We start from the raw sequence: 19891 nt of genomic DNA on the forward strand, positions 1-19891 counted from the left end.
ATTTAGTTCCCAACCACGGTCAACATACAACCAAGTCTCTGTAATGGCTTTAATTCTTTACATCAAACCGATTTCTCTCTATTTGTGCCATTAATTCATCTACCTGGTTATGAATGCTCCCTGCATTCAGATAAAGTGCCTTTAATTTGACCTTATTCACTGCTGTGCTATTACAGTTTAATTTTTTTCCTCCCCTTCCTGTCAGACTCTGCTTAGTCGGCATCCATCTGTCTCAGGAAACAACAGGCTGCATCCGGGGTGTATGTCAATTCTGGATCGAACATTATTTATTGCGACAGTAGAGGCCAATTCGTGAGTGACAATCCATTCCACAGCTAGCACCAATACATATTGTTGGCTGAAGACTGACTGATGATTTTTCTTCTACTGGGCTCTCTTTTCCACTATGCGGTAATTTCCTTAGTCCTGTTTTTTTCCATGGCCTTCCTGACTGCTCATCTCCAGGCACTGGAACTCCTTCCCTAAGAGCAGTGCAGGTGTACCTACACCACAGGAGCTGCAATGGTTCAAGAAGGCAGCTCACCACCACCTTCTGAAGGGCAATTAGGGATGGGTAATAAATGGTGGCCTAGCCAGCGACACCCACATACTGTAAAAAAAATTTTAAACTTCAGTCTGCAGCAAGGGCTTCCCATGTATGAACCCTAATCCCAGTCAACCGGAGGTCTTGCATGCAGACATCCTTGTATTGTAGACATGGGCAACCTATTGATCTCATGCTGATAGCAAGCTCACAAAACAGCATATCTTTGAGAATGCGGCTGTCATTCATTCATTGTTCATGACACAGTCAACTGAGTCACCACTGTTCAAGAGGGCAAACATGCTGGAGATCTCTACACACTGGTGTATTTTCATTTTTGGCACTTTGTCTTACCAGGAGATGCCCAACTTTTTTCTGAGGCAATGGAGATAGAAGCTGTTCAGCTGTTTCTCTTGGTTTGCATAAGCTGTCCACACTCCATTACTGCAAAGGAGGGTGGCATTGTCTAACAATAACTACAATGAAATGGCGATGAGTCAAACTTAGATGGCACAATATTCCATTTATGTCAAAATAGTCAACCAATCCTGCCAGCAGAACAGCAAATCTCATAGAATGACGCCCATGATAAGCAGAAATTCCACACTGGTAATTCCGGATTACTGGAACCTTCTAAGCTTGTCATATGACCATGTTGACTACTCAGACCGGAGTTACACCACACAGGAGTGCAAAATCATGGAGTGCTGAGCATTTTTCAATGCAAAGCTCCAGCCTTTTACAAGGTCAGACCATTGTAAGGTGTGAACAAATTGAATAAATACTTTTCCACAAAGGTTGCAGGTGATTGTCAATCAACGTTGTGTAGAACTATTGCCAGCCTAGGTAGGTAGGTAGATAGGTGGGTGGGTGGGTAGGTAGGTGGGTAGGGAGGGAGGGAGGGAGAGAGTCTCTATGTCCTGGCCCATAACCCTGGTCTTTCTGGTGCTGAATGTCAGTCCAAACGCCTTGCAGGCCCAGGAGAACAATTTACAAGCTGTTGTAAGTGAATTTCAGTATGGGGTCATTGTGCAGTATTAGCAAATAGCAACTGACAGACTAGCACTTGACACATTTTGGTCTTGGCTCACAGTCTTGCCAAATTGAAAAGCTCACTGTCAAGCTCTGATAGGCTGGCGGACACCCTAATTTGAATCACCAAAAGCATACAAAGCAGCACGGAGAAGAATATGTCTCAGTTGTGTAAAGTTCAAGGTAATGCTCCATCCCCCTGCTTGCTAGGTTCAATGCTGATCAGGATACAGCCCTGCTTTACACTGCTGCTGATCTTGAAAGCATCTCCTGCTGCTCCAGTGTAAGTGACAGAACTGTGTATGTTCCGGTGGAAAGAAGAAATTATGCCCAAGAGTCCAAAAGGGTAGCCTATTTTCTGCAGCAATTTGAAGAGTGCACCTCTGCTAACGAGGTCAAAGACCTTGATGAGGTCTATGAAGGAAGAGTGGTCTGCATTGTTCACAATGCTTCTCCTGTCACTGCCAAAGTGAAAAAATAATATCCTGTGTCGATCTGAAACCGCACTAGGCTTAGGGTGATGCATGATGTCAGGGTCCAAAGTCTGATCAGAGCAACGCGAGCAAAGGCATTCCCCACAATACTTAGCAAGGAGATACCGCAGTAATTGCTGCATTCATTGCAATCTCCCTTGTTTTTGGAAAAGGTAACCATCTTTGATTCACACATGTCTTGAGGCACAGGTCTTTCCTTCCAACAAAGAAACAAGGGTTCAGAGATGTTGCAGGAGTGCCAATTTTCCACTTTTGATGATCTCAGGTGGAATGCCATCATTTCCCAGGCCTTTACCAGTCAATAGCTTTGTTGAGCTCTACTCTGGTGGGCTTGCTGTCCAGCTCCTCCATGACAGAAAAGTCTGGAATGGCACTGAGAACTTCTTCAGTGACAACATTCTCAGCTGTGTAAAGTTCAAGGTAATGCTCCACCCATCTGCTTGCTAGGTTCAATGCTGATTACTTGCCTTTGTCTTCAAAGGAGCTGAACTGGTTACTGCTGGGCTCATTGTTTTCTTAATTCCTTCATACGTCCCTCTAGTATTCCTAGATTCAAAAGCAGATTATATGCTGTTGCAGAGTTGCAACCAGCTTTGATTGGGACAGTACCAAGCATTATGCTACTCGTTTCTGGCAGCTCGGAGCATTGAGGTTTTGGTTGCTAGCGACTTGGTTTGCTTTTGGTTTAAAGGCCTATCTACAGCCCTAGTTATTCAATTTGCCAGAATAGTGATCGCAACCTGATTTAAGTGGAGCCTGTCCCATTGGATAGCTCCCTGTTTCCTCAGTTAAGGTGTCAGTGCTCCTGAATCAAAACCCCCATCTCCCACACCATTCTTTGAGTCGGGGATTCAACTCTGTGTTTGAGCCAATGCACATGGCTGAAAAAGTGACCCAGAGATTATTACTTTTGGACTTCTGCTTTTTAATTTGGACTTTAGCTCTTCAAACTCCCTCAGCAGAACCAGAGTTCTTGTTCTATTTATACCAATAGTTCTTACATGTGCCATGACAATTGGATCCTCCCACAGCTTTCTTCCCCAGCAGCAAGAAGATGTTTTAAATACGAACATCAAGTAGTCAACGCAACTGTCAGAACTCCTGGTCAAGGTTGCAGTTAACAGTAACTAACCCTCAGAATATAGTGTCCCCTAACAATATCATATTCTTTTTCACTCTACCAATTTGAAGGGCCTCCTGTACCAATGCCATAGGCAGTTTGCTCATCCACCCTGCAAACTTTGTTCTCATCCACAAAGACAACAAAAGCCCTCTTGCTTAGATGTTGGATAAGCTCATGGCCAAGTCTCCTCAGCACTGCACCTGGAGTTCCCCGACCTGCCAGACTCTCACTCACATCCTCCTGCCCATAGCTAATAACTAGGCCTGTATCACTTGCTAACCTAAGAGGTGTGAATGCCTCCCAGAGTAAATTGTCAGGGTAACCGTCCCCCTCCCAGAAGCCCTGCAACACCTCAGACTCCAGTTCAACAACTCTGAGCTGAAGATGCAAACATTTGCTGTGGATGTGGTTGTCTGGGATCATAAGGCTCTCCACAAACTCTCACATTTTGCAGTTGCAGGATCTTCTTACAAAACATGTTGGCAAGCATGTCTCCATGTTTGACAACATTAATATCTATTTTACCTCAGGCACTGCCCTTTTTAAAATACCATGAACATTACTTTAAAAAATCCACCTTTACCCACCCATTGTGCCAAACTATTATTCTATCTTTAATTTTTTTTCTGTAACATTCCTGAATAGGTCATTGCTTTCCAATACCATGCCCATCACTCCCAAAACTTAAAGCCCTGTTTCTAGCACCAAGACCAAAGGCATAAATAACAGACGGTGTGTCTGCAGGTGCAATACAATACTGATCCTGTCCACCTCAACCCTTTCTCAGCATTAAGAACAGTAGACTATGGCATCCTCCTGAATTCTGATATCCAGCTCTGTGCAACCACCTTGTTTTCAAAAGTAGCTTCTTTGACAACATCTAACATAGCCCTCCATCCCATAACCACCTTTGTGCTGTCAGACTGTCTATCTCTGACATTAAAATCACAAATGAGTCAAAATCTTCTACAGATGAATTTGGGAGGACCAAAGCTATCATTTTCAGTTTCTGCCATAGACTCTGCTTTCTAGCCACTAACTAAAATCCATTTTCCTCGCCAGTCACTCTTTCAGGGTTAATGAACACACATGCAATCTTAGTTAATAAAAGCAAAATTCTCGTGATACTGGAAATCTGAAATAAAATCAGGAAGTGCTGAAAATAATTCGCAGGTCTGGCAGCACCTGTGGAGAGAGAAACATGTGCAATCTTGTTGTCTCACTAAATCTCATATTCTATCCATCGCTAAAGTGGTTCACTTTGACCTTTGCAATATCTGCCACCTCTACTCCTACATTATTGACACTTCCACAAAATGCCTTATCTAAATATTGTCACTTCTTGATGAATAGTGATGAAGAAGAGTCATTTGGGCTCGAAACATTAACTGTGTTCCTCTCCGCAGATGCTGTCAGACCTGTTGAGTTTTTCTAGCTATTTCTGTTTTTGTTTCAGATTTCCAGAGTCCGCAGTATTTTGCTTTTATCTTATTGTCACTTTTCAACTTGATTTCTCCGAAGTTCTCCTTGCTGATCTTCTATCCCCCTTTATAAACAAAATCTAATTCTGTAGCTGCTCTGGTGCACTGTCAGATATGGTGTAATACAAAGTCATTCTGGATTAAATACCCAAAAGTGAAAAGTAAAAATACTACAGATGCTGGAAATAGGAAATAAAACAGAAAATGCTAAAAATACTCAGTGGGTCTGGCAGCATCTGTGAAGAGGGAAACAAAGTTAACGTTTCAGGTCTGTGACTTTATGTTAGGACTGTTGGAAGGTCATGGTGAACATCAACTTCTGATGAAAGGTCACAGATCTGAAACGTTAACTGTTTCCCTCTCCTCAGATTCTTTAAGACCAGTTTAGTATTTCTAACATTTTCTGCTTTTATTTCAGATTTCCAGCATCCACAGTATTTTGCCTTTGCAAACATTTAAAATGTTGTTAATTAACAGCACACAACTCAGCATTTGTGAAGAGACAAGAGAGATAGAACTAGTTTGCTGTGTATTTCCAGCATTTTCTGTTTTTGCAAAAAATTGGTGCTCCCCTCTGAAGCAGTTAAGTAGCTGAGCCATAAAGATTTAAGAAGGTGAAGGTTCAAGCTTCAGTCAGTTCCCAATCTCAAGCAGGTGGTAGGAAGACCACCTGATAAAAATAACCTCAGTTAAAAAAAAAAACAGGATTTCTGTTCCTGATTTATTATTCAACCACCTTTGTTGTAAAGCCACTAAATTATATTCCTCCCCTTCTGTTCTACAGATATAATTTAATGACTGTACAACATTGGAGCGTGACTAAATGAAACCCACACCTGGGGAGAATACAAGTGCCTGGCTCTACTCACCTGGATAATATTGCCTCCAAATGTCCCTCGCAGTCCTTGCTGTTTGGGGTAGTAAAATTCATCATTTGAAAGATTCCAGGGGTCCTTTACCTCCGGCTGTGACATGTTCTATCAAAGACAGAGAGGACACTGAGCACTATGGTCCAGAACCACGATGGTTATGAAAAGAAGGAACAAGTGCACCACTGGGACATATAGCATAATCTGGCATTGGTGAAAGTGCATGAGTACAAATATGTATTACAAACAAGGTTTGGTACATGTATACGAATTATAGACATGCCTAGTTTACTGTGTACTAACAGATGTGTTAAGCGCAATTCACCACTATTGGCAAGCATAGTTCCCTGCATGTGCATGTCACTAGATTAGAAATCCTGACAACAAATACCAATATTTCTCTTCAATAATATAAATAGATAATGCTGTAAATACTCAGTGGGTCAGGCAGCAACTGTGGATAGAGAAGTTACCATTTCAAGTCAATGACCTTTTGTCAAAATTCAGCTCATCAACAAGAAACATTAATTCTGCTTCTCTCCCCATGGATGCTGCCTGACTTGCTGACTATTTCCAGTATTTTCTATTTTTATTTCAGATTTCCAGCATTCACACCGTTTTGCTTCAATATTTCTCTTCATAATGGGCAAGAGAGGGACATCAACATTCCCTCTTTGGTGCAGGGCCATGCAATTGCAAATGCCCGGCACAAAGAACAAGTAACCATGCACAACCAACGTTCCCTTTATGATGCATGCATGTGCAGCCATTTTAAAGGGACAACACAGGGCAATAAGTCAGATGCACCACACCCAGCAGAAATAAGAGCAAAAATTAATGACCATATTTCATAGTCTGTCCATTTATGTGGAGGCTTACAGTTTCCCACTCTGCATAAAACAGGCACTCTTCTCACCAAGAATTGTAAAATGGAAAAGGAGGAGGGATTGCCCTGATAACAAAGGATGGGATAAAGATAGTAGGGAGAAAGGATCTTAGCTTGGAAAAATCAAGATATGAAATCAGTTTGGGTGGAGTTAGGAAACAAGGGACAGAAAACGATGGTGGGAGTAGGTTATACACCTCATAATAGTAGTCTCAGTATCAAGGAAGTGCATAAATCAGGAAATTAGAGGTGCACATAACAAGAGTAACAAAGCAATCATGGGGGACTTTAACCTTCATATAGAAGTAGGAAAACAAGATTTGAAGTAATAGCGTGGAAGATGAGTTAATGGAATGCATCCACAATGGTTTTAAAAATCAGTGCGCCAAAAAGCCAACTAGGGATAAGGCTAAGATAAAAGCAAAATACTGCGGATGCTGGAACTCTAGAACAAAAACAAAAATACCTGGAAAAACTCAAGTCTGACAGCATCTGCGGAGAGGGATACAGTTGACATTTTGAGTCAATATGACCCTTCATCAGAACTAAGGCATATAGAAATTAGATGAAATATAAGCTGGTAGAAGTGGGTGGGACAGGAGAGCTCGATAGGGGGCCAGTGATAGGTGGAGGCAAAGAAGAGATTGCCAAAGATGTCATAGACAAAAGGACAAAGGGGTGTTTACGCTGGTGATATTATCTAAAGGATGTGCTAATGGCGACATTAAGGGAAGCAAGCTAGTGGCAGATGGCCCTAGTGCGGGTGGGGTGGGGGGAAAGGGATCGAAATGGGCTAAAAGGTGGAGATTAAACAATAGATCAAAATAAATTTTAAAATAGGAGAGAAAAGAAAAAAATATAGTGTAAATAAATAATAAATTATTGGAAAAATTGGGATCGGAAAAGGGGTGGGGAAGGAGGAGAGAGTTCATCATCTGAAATTGTTGAACTCAATATTAAGTCCGGTCGGCTGCAAAGTGCCTAGTCGGAAGATGAGGTATTGTTCCTCCAGTTTGCGTTGAGCTTCACTGGAACATTGCAGCAGGCCAAGGACGGACATATGGGCATGAGAGCAGGGTGGTGTGTTGAAATGGCAAGCGACAGGGAGGTCTGGGTCATGCTTGCGGACAGACCGAAGGTGTTCCGCAAAGCGGTTACCCAGTCTGCGTTTGGTCTCTCCAATGTAGAGGAGACTGCATTGAGAGCAGCAAAGGCTATTTTAATTCTAGTATTGACCAATGAAACGGGGTGAATTAATAACCTTGTGATAAAGGAGCCTCTGGGATGAGTGATAGAATTTAATGTTGGCTTTGAAAGTGATTTAGTTAAGTCAGAAACTAGGGTCTTAAATCTGAACAAACTACATTGGTGTGAAGAGCAAGCTGGCTCAGATATATGTGGAAACTAGATTAAAAGATATGCCAGCAGGTAGACAATGTCAAACGTTTATAGAATTAATTCATTACTTGCAATAAATCTACATTCCCTTCAGGTATAGAAATGCCACACGGAAGCTAGTTCAATAATAGCTAACAAGAGAAGTTGAAGATCATTTTAGAATAAAAGAGGCTTATGATGTTACTAAGAGGGGCAAGGTTAAGGATTGGGAGGATTTTAAAACTCAGCAAAGGATAACAAAGAAAGCAAAATAGTATGAGGGCAAACCAGCTGGAGACATAAAAACATATCCTAAAAGTTCCTTGCAGATATGTAAAAAGCAAGAGACAAGGAAGAGACCCAACCTTGTATTTCAAGAAAGGAGGGAAACAGGGAACAATAGACCATTTAGCATTACATCTGTGGTGGGGAAAATATTCTTAATGGTGGAGAAATATTATTAGTGTCATGATACCAGGGCACTAAAAATCATAACATTATTGCACCGAGTCAACATGGAGTTATGAAAGGGAAATCATGTTTGACAAATATGTTAACAGTTTTTTCAGGTTGTAACTAAAAGGTTGGGATGAGGGGGAAACCAGTGAATGTAATTTTTTTATTCTTTCTTCAGATGTGAACATCAACTGGCAAGGTTGCTATTCATCCCTAACTGCCCTCGAGAAGGTGGCTGTGAGCTGCCTTCTTGAATTACTGGTGTAGATACACTCAGTGCAGTTAGGAAGGGAGTTCCAGGATTTTAACCCAGTGACAGTGAAAGAACAGTAATATAGCTGCAAGTCAGGATGGTGTGTGGCTTGGAGAAAAACTTGCAAGTAGTGGTGTTCCCACACATCTGCTGCCTTTGTCCTTTCAGGTGTTAGAGGTTGTGGGTTTGGGAGGTGCTGTCAAAAGAGCTTTGGTGAATTGCAGCAGTGCATCTTGTATACAGTATACACTGCTGTCAATGTTCGTCACTGCTGGAAGAAGTGAACGTTTCAAATACTGAATGAGGTACCAATCAAGCGAGGTGCTTTGTCCTAAATTGTGTCGAGCTTCTTGAATGTTGGAGCCGCACTCATCCAGGCAAGTATTCCATCATGCTCCTGACTTGTGCCTTGTAGATGGTGGACAAGCTTCAGGAATCAAGAGCGAGTTATCCACGCAGAACTCCTAGTCTCTGGCCTAATCTTGTAGGTACAGTATTTATGTGGTTAATCCAGTTAAGTTTCTGGTCAATGGTGCCCTCCACCCCTCTCCCCAACCCCACCCAAGGTGGGGGATACAGCAATTGTAATGCTGTTAAATATCATGGAAAGATGGCTAGGTTTTCCCTTGTTGGTGATGGTCATGCCTGGCATTTGTGTGGCGCAAATGTTACTTCCTACGTATCAGCCCAAGCCTGAATGTTGCCCAGGTCTTGCTGCATACTGCCACAGACTGCATCAGTATCTAACAAGTCACAAATGGTATTGAACACTGCGCGGTCAAGAGCGAACATCCCAATTTCTGACATTAAAATGGAAGAAAGGTCAGTGATGAAACAGCTGAAGATTGTTGGACCAAGGACACATCCTCATCAAGCTGCCTGCCGCGTACACATCTGTCCATGACAGTACCGTAGGGGGTGATCACCACACAGACCTTGCGGAGTCTGAGTGTCATCTTCACATTGAGGATACCCTCCATGTTGTGTGACACTACCATCATGCTAAGTGGGATACATTTCAAACAGATTCAGCAACTCAAGGCTAGGCAACCATGAAGCGTGTGAGCCACCAACAGCAGCAAAAGTGTACTCAACCACAATCTGTTGCCTCATGGACTGGCAAATTCCCACCCTCACCCCCAACTCTACCATCACCACCAAACCAGGGGATCAACCCTGGTTCAATGAAGAGTGCAGGAGGGCATGCCAGGAGCAGGACCAAGCATACCTAAAAATGAGGTGCCAACCCGGTGAAGCTACAACACAGGACCACTTGCATGCCAAACAAAATAAGCAGCAAGCAATAGACAGAACTAAGTGATCTCACAACCAATGGATCAGATCTGAGTTCTGCAGTCCGGCCACATCTAGTCATGAATGGTGCTAGACAATTAAACAACTCACTGGAGAAGGAGACTCCACAAACATCCCCATCCTCAATGATGGGGAAGCCCAGCACATCAGTGCAAAAGATAAGGCTGAAGCATTCGCAACAATCTTCAGTCTGAAGTGCCGAGTAGATAATCCACCTTAGCCTTCTCCGGAGGTCCCCAGCATCACAGATGCCAGCCTTCAACCAATTCGATTCACTCCACGTGATATCAAGAAAGGCTGAAGGCACTGAGTGCTGCAAAGGCTAGGGCCTTGACAATATTCTGGCAATAGCATTGAAGACTTGTGCTCCAGAACTTGCTGTGTCTTTAGCCAAGCTATTCCAGTACAACTACAACACTGGCACCTACCCGACAATGTGGAAAATTGCCCAGGTATGTCCTGTAGACAAAATGCAGGACAAACCCAATACAGCCAATTAATGTCCCATCAGTCTACCGTCAATCATCAGTAAAGTGATGGAAGGGGTCATCAACAGTGCTAATCAAGTCACAGTTGCCTCACATTAACTTGCTCACTAACGCTCAGTTTGGGTTCTGCCAGGGCCACTGAGCTCCTGACCTCATTACATCCTTGGTTCAAACATGGGCAAAAGAGCTGAACTCCAGAGGCAAAAGTGACTACCCTTGACATCAAGGCAGCATTTGACCAAGTGTCACCCTAGCAAAACTGGAGTCATGGGAAAACTTGCTGCTGGTTTGACTTGTACCTAGCACAAAGTAAGTTATTGAAGGTCAATCATGTCAGTTCCAGGATATCGCTGCAGGAGTTCCTCAGGGTAGTGTCCTCGACACAACCATCTTCAGCAGCTTCATCAATGACCTCCCTTTATAAGGTTAGAAGTGGGGACTTTCGATGATGATTGCATAATGTTCAGCACCATTCTCGGCTCCTCAGGTACTAAAGCAGTCCATGTCTAAACGCAGCATGACCTGGAAAACATCCAAGTTTGGGCTGACAAGTGGCAAGTAACATTTGGACCACACAAGTGTCAGGCAATGACCATCTCCAACCACAGAGAATCTAAGCATCACCCTTTGACATTCAATGGCATTATCATCGCTGAATCTCCAACTACCAACCCCCACATCCTGGAGGTTTCCATTAACCAGAAACCGAACTAGAGTAGCCATATAAATACTGTGGCTACAAGATCAGGTCAGATGCTAGAAACCCTGCAGCAAGTAACTCTCCTCCTGACTCTTCAAATGCTGTCCACCATCTACAAGGCACAAGTCAGGAGTGTGATGAAATACTCTCCACTTGCCTAGAGGAGTGCAACTCCAACAACACTCAAGAAATTTGACACCATGTAGGACAAAGAAGCCCGTTTGATTGGCACTTCATCCACAAACATTCACTCCGTCCACCACTAACGCACAGTGGCAGCAGTGTGTATCATCTACAAGATGCACTGCAGGAATTCAACAAGCTTCTTTAGACAGCACCTTCCAAGCCCACAACCACTACCATCTAGAAGGATAAGGGCAGCAGATACATGAGAACGCCACCACCTGGAAGTTTCCCTCCAAACCATTCACCATGCTGACTTGAAAATATATCGCCGTTCTTTCACTGTCGCTGGCTCAAAATCCTGGAATTCCCTAACAGCACTGTGGGTGTACCTATACCACATGGACTGCAGTGGTTCAAGGAGGCAGCTCACCACCACCTTCCCAAGGGCAATTAGGGATGGGCAATAAATGCTGGCCTAGCCAGTGACACCCACATCTCATAAATGAATAAAAACAAAACAAATTGGTTGAAGGCTGGCATCTGTGATGCAGGGGGCCTCAGGAGAGGGCCAAGATGGATCATCCACTCAGCACTTCTGGCTGAAGATGGTTGCAAATGCCTTGTCTTTTGCACTATGTGGTAGGCTCCCCTGTCATCAAGGATGAGGATATTTGTGCAGCCTTCTCCACTGGTTAATTATTTAATCGTTCACCATCATTCATGATGTTCATGATGTAGCAGGACTGCAGAGCTTTGATCTGATCCACTGGTGATGGGATCGCTTAGCCCTGTCTATTGCATGTAGTAATCTACTGTCTCTGTAGTGTCCGACCATTGAATGTAATGTATTTGGATTTTCGAAAAGCATCTGATAAGGTGTTAGAAAAGCACCTATTACACAAAATTAGTGCTCATGAGGCTGGGGGTAATATAATGGCATGGATTGAGGTCTGCTTAATGGACAGAAAACAATGGGTAGGAATAAATGGGGCATTTCCAGGTTAGCAGACTGGAGTTAGTGGGGTACTTGTACTTAGGCTTCAGCTATTTGCAACCTATAGCAATGACTTAGATGAGGGGGCCAATTATAATGCACCTAAGTTCGCAATGTTAGTGAGAAAGCAAGCTGTGAAGAAAAGACAAAAAGAGGCTGCAATAGGATTTAGACAGGTTAAATTAGTGGACATGTGGTAGGTTTAATATAATGAGGTGAAATGTGAAATTATTAATCTTTACAGGACAAAGAGAAAAACAAGATATTTTTTAAATGGTGAAAAATTGGGTAATATTAGTATTCAGAAGGACCTAAGTGTCTTTGTACATGCAGCCTTTATTACAAAGGGATTGGAGTACAACAGTAAAGAAGTGTTACTGTAATTGTATAGGATCTTGGTGAAACCATGCCCAGAGTATTGTGCACTGTTTTGGTCTCCTTACCTAGGAAGGATAGATATGCTGTACAAAGAATGCAACAAAGATTCCTCAGGCTGATTCCCGATATGAGGGAATTGTCCTATGTGGAGAGATTGAGTGGAGTGAACCTATATTCCCTATATTGAAACATAGAGAATTCTTAAGTAGCTTGACAGGGTAGATGCTGGGACGATGTTTCATCTGGCTAGGGAATCTAGAGCTAGGGTCACAGTAGTTGGCCACTGAGGTCTGAGTTGAGGAAAAATTACTTAGAAAAGAGGCTGGCATTTATATATTGCTTTTCACAACCACAGGTTGTCCCAAAGCACTTTAAAAAAAATTTTCAATGGCTGTAAAGAGTAGGCACTGTTGTGACATAGGAAACACGGCAGTCAATTTTCTCATGGCAAGCTCCTACAAACAGCAATGCAATAATGACTTGATATTCAGTTTTTCTGATGCTGATTGAGGAATAAACAACTTTCTCCCCTTCTTTTCAGAATAACTCCCCTCCTCCTCTTTGAAATATTGCCATGATGCCCACCAAGGAAGCAGATAGGGCCCCAGTTTAACTTTTCATCCAAAAGACAGCACCACTGATAGTGCAACACTCCCTCAGTCCTGGAGTGGAACGTGAACCCACGACCTTCTGAGTCAAAGGCAAGTACTACCAACTGAGTCGTAGCTGACAGGATTGTGAATCTTTGGCAATCTACCTCAGAGACCTGTGGATACTCAATTGTTGAATGTATTCAGGATAGAATTCACTAGATTTTTAGATAATAAGGAATCAAGAGAGATATGGACAATAAGGGAATACATAGCTGAAGCAGAAGATCAGCCATGATTTTATTGAATGGCAGTGAAGGCTCAAGTGACAAATGGCCTATTCTGCTCCTATTTCTTATGCTCTTCAGGGAGATGGAAGAGTGGAGATAAGAGAAAGAAATGTATTTAGTACAGTGCAAGACCACCTGGTTGAACTCGCCTCCTTTAGAGGTAACTACCAGATGGCTGCCCAATGCCAGACAAGTAAGCCACGATCAAAATGAAGATAGAGGTTGCAATGGTATAGCCTCATTGCACAATCCTGAACAAATGACTAGCTACTGCAGTTACAGAAAGTCTTTGCATCATCTAATAAATGAGTATTAGGTGGCCTTTTGCATTTATAGGTGAAGCCATGAAAGGATCTACAATACTGATACAATGATCCCTAAATTTGAGTTTTACTGTGGCCTCTCAGCCTGACATTGCAAACAGATAGTGTCACATATGAACAGACTTTAAACAGTTATCAACAGAAATTATTACTTCAATACATTCTCCCTCATCTGTAAAGAAACTTTATCTCCATCCTACTGACCTGTTGTGGCTCATCTTTGATGACACCAGTTTTTCCCAACAGGATGCGACTCTTGCGAGCTGATGATTCTTTTTTATTCTCCTTGGAAGGAGAGTTAGATGTCATCTCCTCTTTCTCATCAGGAATTTCTGGAATAAAGCATAGCAGGTACAAATGTTCAGCTAATAGTACACTTCAATGCCAATCTGAGTTAACAATGCTAAATAATATGAAACTGAACATATTGTGCTGTTCACTGCAGATTCCTGGCTTTGCATAAAACAGAAAACTATTACCATTATTATTCAAAGACAAATACAGTTCTTAAATCAAACAAGTTGAACTGTTACATAACCTATGCTTTTACATGCTATTTCTCTAATACAGAAAGAACAAGCTTGCACTTAAATGGGCCTCAGGATGTCCTAAAGTACTTTACAACCAATGAATTATGTTTGAACTGCAGTCACTGTTGTAGTTCAGGGATATAAGGCAGTCAATTTGTACGTAGTAAGGTTCCAAACAGCTCTGAGATAATTACCAATTAAACCGTCATAGTAATGTTCGCTAAGGGACCATTGCTCGGACAACACCATTAGCGCTCTTCCAAATAGTGCAATGGGATCTTTTCCGTCCACCTGAGATTCAGTCATATACATCGATCAGCTGTTAACAATAATGATTTGTAAGAGTCAAGGCAATCCCTAAGCTGAACTAATGCAATGTTCAACCAATTCCCAAATTTCACCAAACTACTTATACCTGCAAACCCTTTTACAGGTTTGTTTTTCAACAGCATTTCCTCTGTAATAAATCAATCCACATATTATAGCTAAGATTTTATGGAGATTTGTAGGTAATTATGGTCAAGTTCGTCAGCATCAGAACTGCAGTTAGAAGCCGATACCTCACATCCCAGTACATTTCAGAGCTGTAATGCTTTATTTTCTGGATTAAAATCATCCTGAATATGTTAAAATTGGACAGCTTTGATTGGTTTTTAGGCTTTCTTGCTGTGAAGTGCTGCTAATAAGACATACCAAGAATTATATTTTCATCATTCGGGTCAAGAGTCAACACAGGCGGTTCCAGAATTTTGTCCATGGCTTGGTCATCCCAAATGATGTTATCTTCCCACCTTCCATACACCAGTTCTTCATTATCAATAGGGAAGATGGAGTACCAAGTTTTATCATCTTCTTGGGAAGCTAGTGAGGGAAAACAACAGTAAACATGAGAAATTTTATTAAATCACTTTTGTGGCTTCTTCCAATATTATTGATGTATTATAAAAGATTAACAGTTTGTTCTTACAGGCCATCTTCATTGTAATAAAATGCACCAAAACACTTCACAAGAGCATTATGAAACAAAATCTGACCATGGCCAAATAAGGAGATATTAGGGCAGGTTGCCAAAAGTTTGGTCAAAGAGTCAGGTTTTAAGGAGCAATCTAAAGGAGGTCAGGGAGTTGAAGAGGCAGAGAGGTTTTGGCAAGGAATTCCAGAGCATGGGATCAAGACACTTCTAGACCAGGAATTAATATTGGTCAGAGAGCACAGGCGTGATGGGTAAACAGGACTTGGTGCAAGTTAGGATATGAGCAGCAAAGTTTTGGATGTGCTCAGATTTTCAAACTAGCCTGTGTTTTCATCTGGTTTTCCATTCCGTCCAGGAGACCAAATAGTTTGGGTGAGGTTTCACAAGGTATCACATTTGTGTGGGACAGGTTGTATGGACCAAAGGGTCTTTTCCTAATCTTCATTGTTCATTTGTTTGCAAGTTTATGGAGTGTGCACAGGAAATGCATCAGGAGAACAGTGGAATGGTTGAGTATAGTAGAGGTAACAAAAGCTTGAATGAAGGTTTCAGTAGCAAATGAGCTGAGGCACAGGCAGAGACAGTGATCTTGTGGAGTTGGAGCCAGGGAGTGGAATTTGTGAAGGAGGCCAAAGACGATGGCTTCAGTTTTCAATGGGAGGAAATATCTGTTTATCCAGTATTGGATGTCGACAAGCAATATGGGGCCAAGGAAAGATCAAAATAAAATTGTGATTTATGTCAAGGGACAGTCATGTTTTTCTTAATATTACTGTGGGATACTTTAAAGCAGGCTTATGTGTGTGTGGATAATTTAACTAAACTAGAGACAATTAGGCTGCAAGGTTTAAATTATCGAAGAAGTGAGTTGTAAAACAGGCATTTAAAATGGAGACAAGTAAAGCTAGGGTGAGGACAGTAGATACTGTGTAAAGGAATTTGCATTTTTAGATAAGAAAACAAGTGTTTGATTTTCAAAGGGACATGGAAAATGTTTACAACTGCCAAAATAAATAAGGCAAGATTATGATGTTGATTTTTCCAAAAAGTGCTGGACATGTTGAGAACATGAACGTTTTTTTTAGATTCGGAAAAAGTAACTTCTAAAGACAAGTGGAAGCAATGGGACTTATAAATCAAAAGGGATAAAACATATTTAAAGATGGATGGAAGGCTGTGTGAGGTGTGGCCATGTGAGATCTTAAAAGATGACTGTGTGAAACAGACTTACGGAAAAAGCCTCGAGCCACCATAAAGAAATTTGCTGTTCCAGTAACCAGAGTTGTGTTAAAACCCTTTGGAAGTCCATTGTTCAGAGGATGCTTGTGGTAGTATTGCTGGATGACTTTATAAATTTGGAATCTATTTGGACTGTTGACTTAAAGGGGTGTGTAGTTCGGAGTCTGGTTAATTAGAAATTTTGGGAACTGTTATGACTGTGTAATTAATCTTGTGTGTTTAAGTTTTTTTCTTCTTTTGTTAATAAACGTTTTAACTTAATCTTTAAAATCTCTAAAGTTCATAGTGGGCTCATTACTTCAGTGCACAAGCCTCCTCATAATAAAGACAAACTGCAAAATTGTTGCGATAGTTTCGCTTGTGGATTTGGTTAGCCTGATAAATACAACCTGTCATATCATAACATTTACTAAACACCAACTGAGCACAGAGCATTTTTTTCAAATTTAAAATGCTTAAAGATTTCTTACAAAATAATTCATGCAGCACCCAACGCTGTCCTATAACGTTTTTTTAAACACAGGAATTATTTTTTCTAATTTCAATGAAGTTCAAAATAAGTTGCTTTTCATTAGCCAACAGTGAAATATTTTCTTGTGCAATCTTGCTCACAGAATTTTGTTTTTCTTTGTTCTCGTCACATGGGCAATGCTGGTAAGGTCGACACTTATTGCCCAGTTCTACCAACCCCAAGAAGGTTGTGGTCAGCTGCCTTTTTCATAGAATCACAGAATCTTAATGGCACAGGAGGAGGCTATTCTGCCCATCATGTCTGCACTGGCGCTCCAAATAAGCAGTATGACCTAGTGCCATTGCCCTGCCTTTTCCCTGTACCTTTGCACATTGTTCCTATTCAAATAATCATCCAATATCCCCTTGAATGCCTCGATTGAACCTGCCTCCACCACACTTTCAGGTAGAGCATTCCAGACCTAACCCACTCATTGTGCGAAAAAGTTTTTTCTCACGTCACACTTGCTTCTTTTGCAAATCACTTCAAATCTGTGCCCACTCATTACTGATCCTTTTACAAGTAGGAACAGATTCTCCTTACCTACTCTGTCCAGCCTCCTCATGATTTTGAGCATCTCTATCAAATCTCCTTTCAGCCTTCTTCTCTCCAAAGAGAACAGTCCCAACCTCTCCAATCTATCCTCATCACTCTTCTGCACTCTCTCCAATGTGTTCACATCCTTCCAACAATATGGTGCTCACAACTGTACACAACATTCCAGCTGAGGTCTAACAAGTGTCATAGAAATTCAGCATAACCTCCCTGCTCTTATACTCCATGCCCCTACTAATAAAGCCCAGGATAATATATGCTTTATTAACTGCTCTCTCCACCTGTCCTGCCACCTTCAATGATCTATGTACATATACACCCAGTCTTTCTGCTCCTGTACACCCTGCAAAATTTCATCCCTTATTTTAAATTGTCTATCCATGTTCTTCATACCAAAACGCAACACCTCACACTTCTCCACATTGAACTTCATCTGCCACCCATCTGCCTACTCCACCAACTTGTCTATGTCCTCTTGAAGTTCCACACCATCCTCCTCTCTGTTCACAACACTCCCAAGCTTCATATCATCCACAAACTTTGAAATTGTCCCCTGCACACCAAGGTCTAGATCATTAATATATATCAGGAAAAAACAAGGGTCCCAATACCGACCCCCCTCCGGGAACTCCACTACAAACCTTCCTCCAGCCCGAAAAACATCCATTGACCATTACTCTCTGCTTCCTATTACTCAATCAATTTTGCATCTGCATTGCTGCTTTCCCTTTTATTCCATGAGCAATACCTTTTCTCACAAGTCGGTTGTGTGGCAGTGTGTCAAATGTCTTTTCAAAGTCCATGTGCACCACATCAACAGCATTACCCTCATCAACCTTTCTTGTTACCTCTTCAAAAAACTCCAGCAAGTTAGTAAAACATGATTTCCTCTTTAGAAATCCATGCTGGCACTTCCTTATCAACCCATATTTTTCCATGTCACTACTAATTCTATCTTGAATAATTGTTTCTAGAATCTTGCCCACCACTGAAGATAGACTGACTGGTATGAAATTGCTGGGCTTGTCCTTACAACCTTTTTTGAACAAGGGTGTAACGTTTGCAATTCTCCAGTCCTCTGGCACCACCCTGAGTCTAGGGAAGACTGAAAGATTATGGCCAGAGCCCCTGCAATTTCTACTCTCACTTCCTTCAATATCCTTGGATGCATCTCATTCAGTCCTAGTGCCTTGTCAACTTTAAGTACTGACAGTCTATTCAACACTTCCTCCTTATCAATTTTGAACCCTTTTTAGTGACAGAGTTTCCTCATCTGTCACCACAGCCTGGGATGCAAAGTATTCGTTTAATACCTCAGCCATGGCTCCTTCGTCCATGAAAAAATTCCCTTTTAGGTCCCTATTCAGCCCTACTTCTCCTTTTACCACCCTTTTACTATTTATATGCCTACAGAAGACTTTGGGATTCCCCTTTATGTTGGCTGCCAATATTTTCTCACAATCCCTCTTCGCCTCTCTAATATGCGTTTTCATCTCCCATCTGAACCTTCTATATTCCTCTTGGTTCTCAATTGTACTTTCTACCTGAAACCTGTCATAAGCACACTTTTTCTTCTTTATCTTAATTTCAACCTCCTTTGTCATTCAGGGAGCTCTGGATTTTTTTGTCCTACCTTTCCCTTTCGATGGAATATACCTTGACTGCGCCCGAACCAATTCGTTTTTGAAGGTAGCCCATTGTTCAGCTATAGTTTTTCTTGCCAATCTTTCATTCCAGTCTATCTGGCCCAGCTCCATTCTTGCCCCATCGAAGTCGGCTCTTGTCAAGTTAATTATTCTTACTCTGGATTGCCTATCGTCCTTTTCTATCATCCTAAAACGTACAATACAATGATCACTGTCTCCTAAATGTTTCCCACAGACACTTGATCTACTTGGCTCGCCTCATTCCAAGAACCAGGTCCAACAGTGCATCTTTTCTTGTTGGATTGGACACATACTGCTGTAGAAAATTCTCCAGAACACGATTTAGGAACTTTTGCCCCTCCCCACCCTTTACACTACCACTTTCCCAATCTTCATTCGGGTAATTAAGGTCTCCCATTATAACTACTCTATAATACCTGCATCTCTCTGTAATTTCCCTGCACGTTTGTTCTTCTACATCCTTCTCACTATTTGGCGGTCTATAGACTACACTGAACAATGTAATTACACCTTTTTTGTTCCTTAGCTCTAGCCAAATTCATTATGTCCTTGAACCCTCTGGGACATACTCTTTCATCAGCACTGCAATGCTCTCCTTAACCAATACCGCCACTCCTCCTTTCCTATCTCTTCTGAACACCTTGTACTCAGGAATATTTAACACCCAGTTCTGCCCTTCTTTAAGCCAGGTTTCTGTT

General features: G+C 41.8%; 1 protein-coding gene across 7 annotated transcripts in view; it reads right to left on the reverse strand.

The window, feature by feature from the left end:
• Positions 1-19891, reverse strand: part of taf1 (TAF1 RNA polymerase II, TATA box binding protein (TBP)-associated factor) — a 153306-nt gene that overhangs the window by 93081 nt on the left and 40334 nt on the right. For all 7 annotated transcript variants that reach the window (XM_041195085.1, XM_041195088.1, XM_041195087.1 and 4 more), the window contains 3 exons: positions 14942-15109; positions 13923-14050; positions 5544-5651 (listed from right to left, as the gene is read on the reverse strand). In XM_041195085.1, coding sequence (XP_041051019.1) covers positions 5544-5651; positions 13923-14050; positions 14942-15109 — 404 coding nt within the window. The remainder of the gene's footprint in view (positions 1-5543; positions 5652-13922; positions 14051-14941; positions 15110-19891) is intronic.

This window comes from Carcharodon carcharias, chromosome 9 (assembly GCF_017639515.1).
Source record: "Carcharodon carcharias isolate sCarCar2 chromosome 9, sCarCar2.pri, whole genome shotgun sequence".
NCBI classification, from domain to species: domain Eukaryota; kingdom Metazoa; phylum Chordata; class Chondrichthyes; order Lamniformes; family Lamnidae; genus Carcharodon; species Carcharodon carcharias.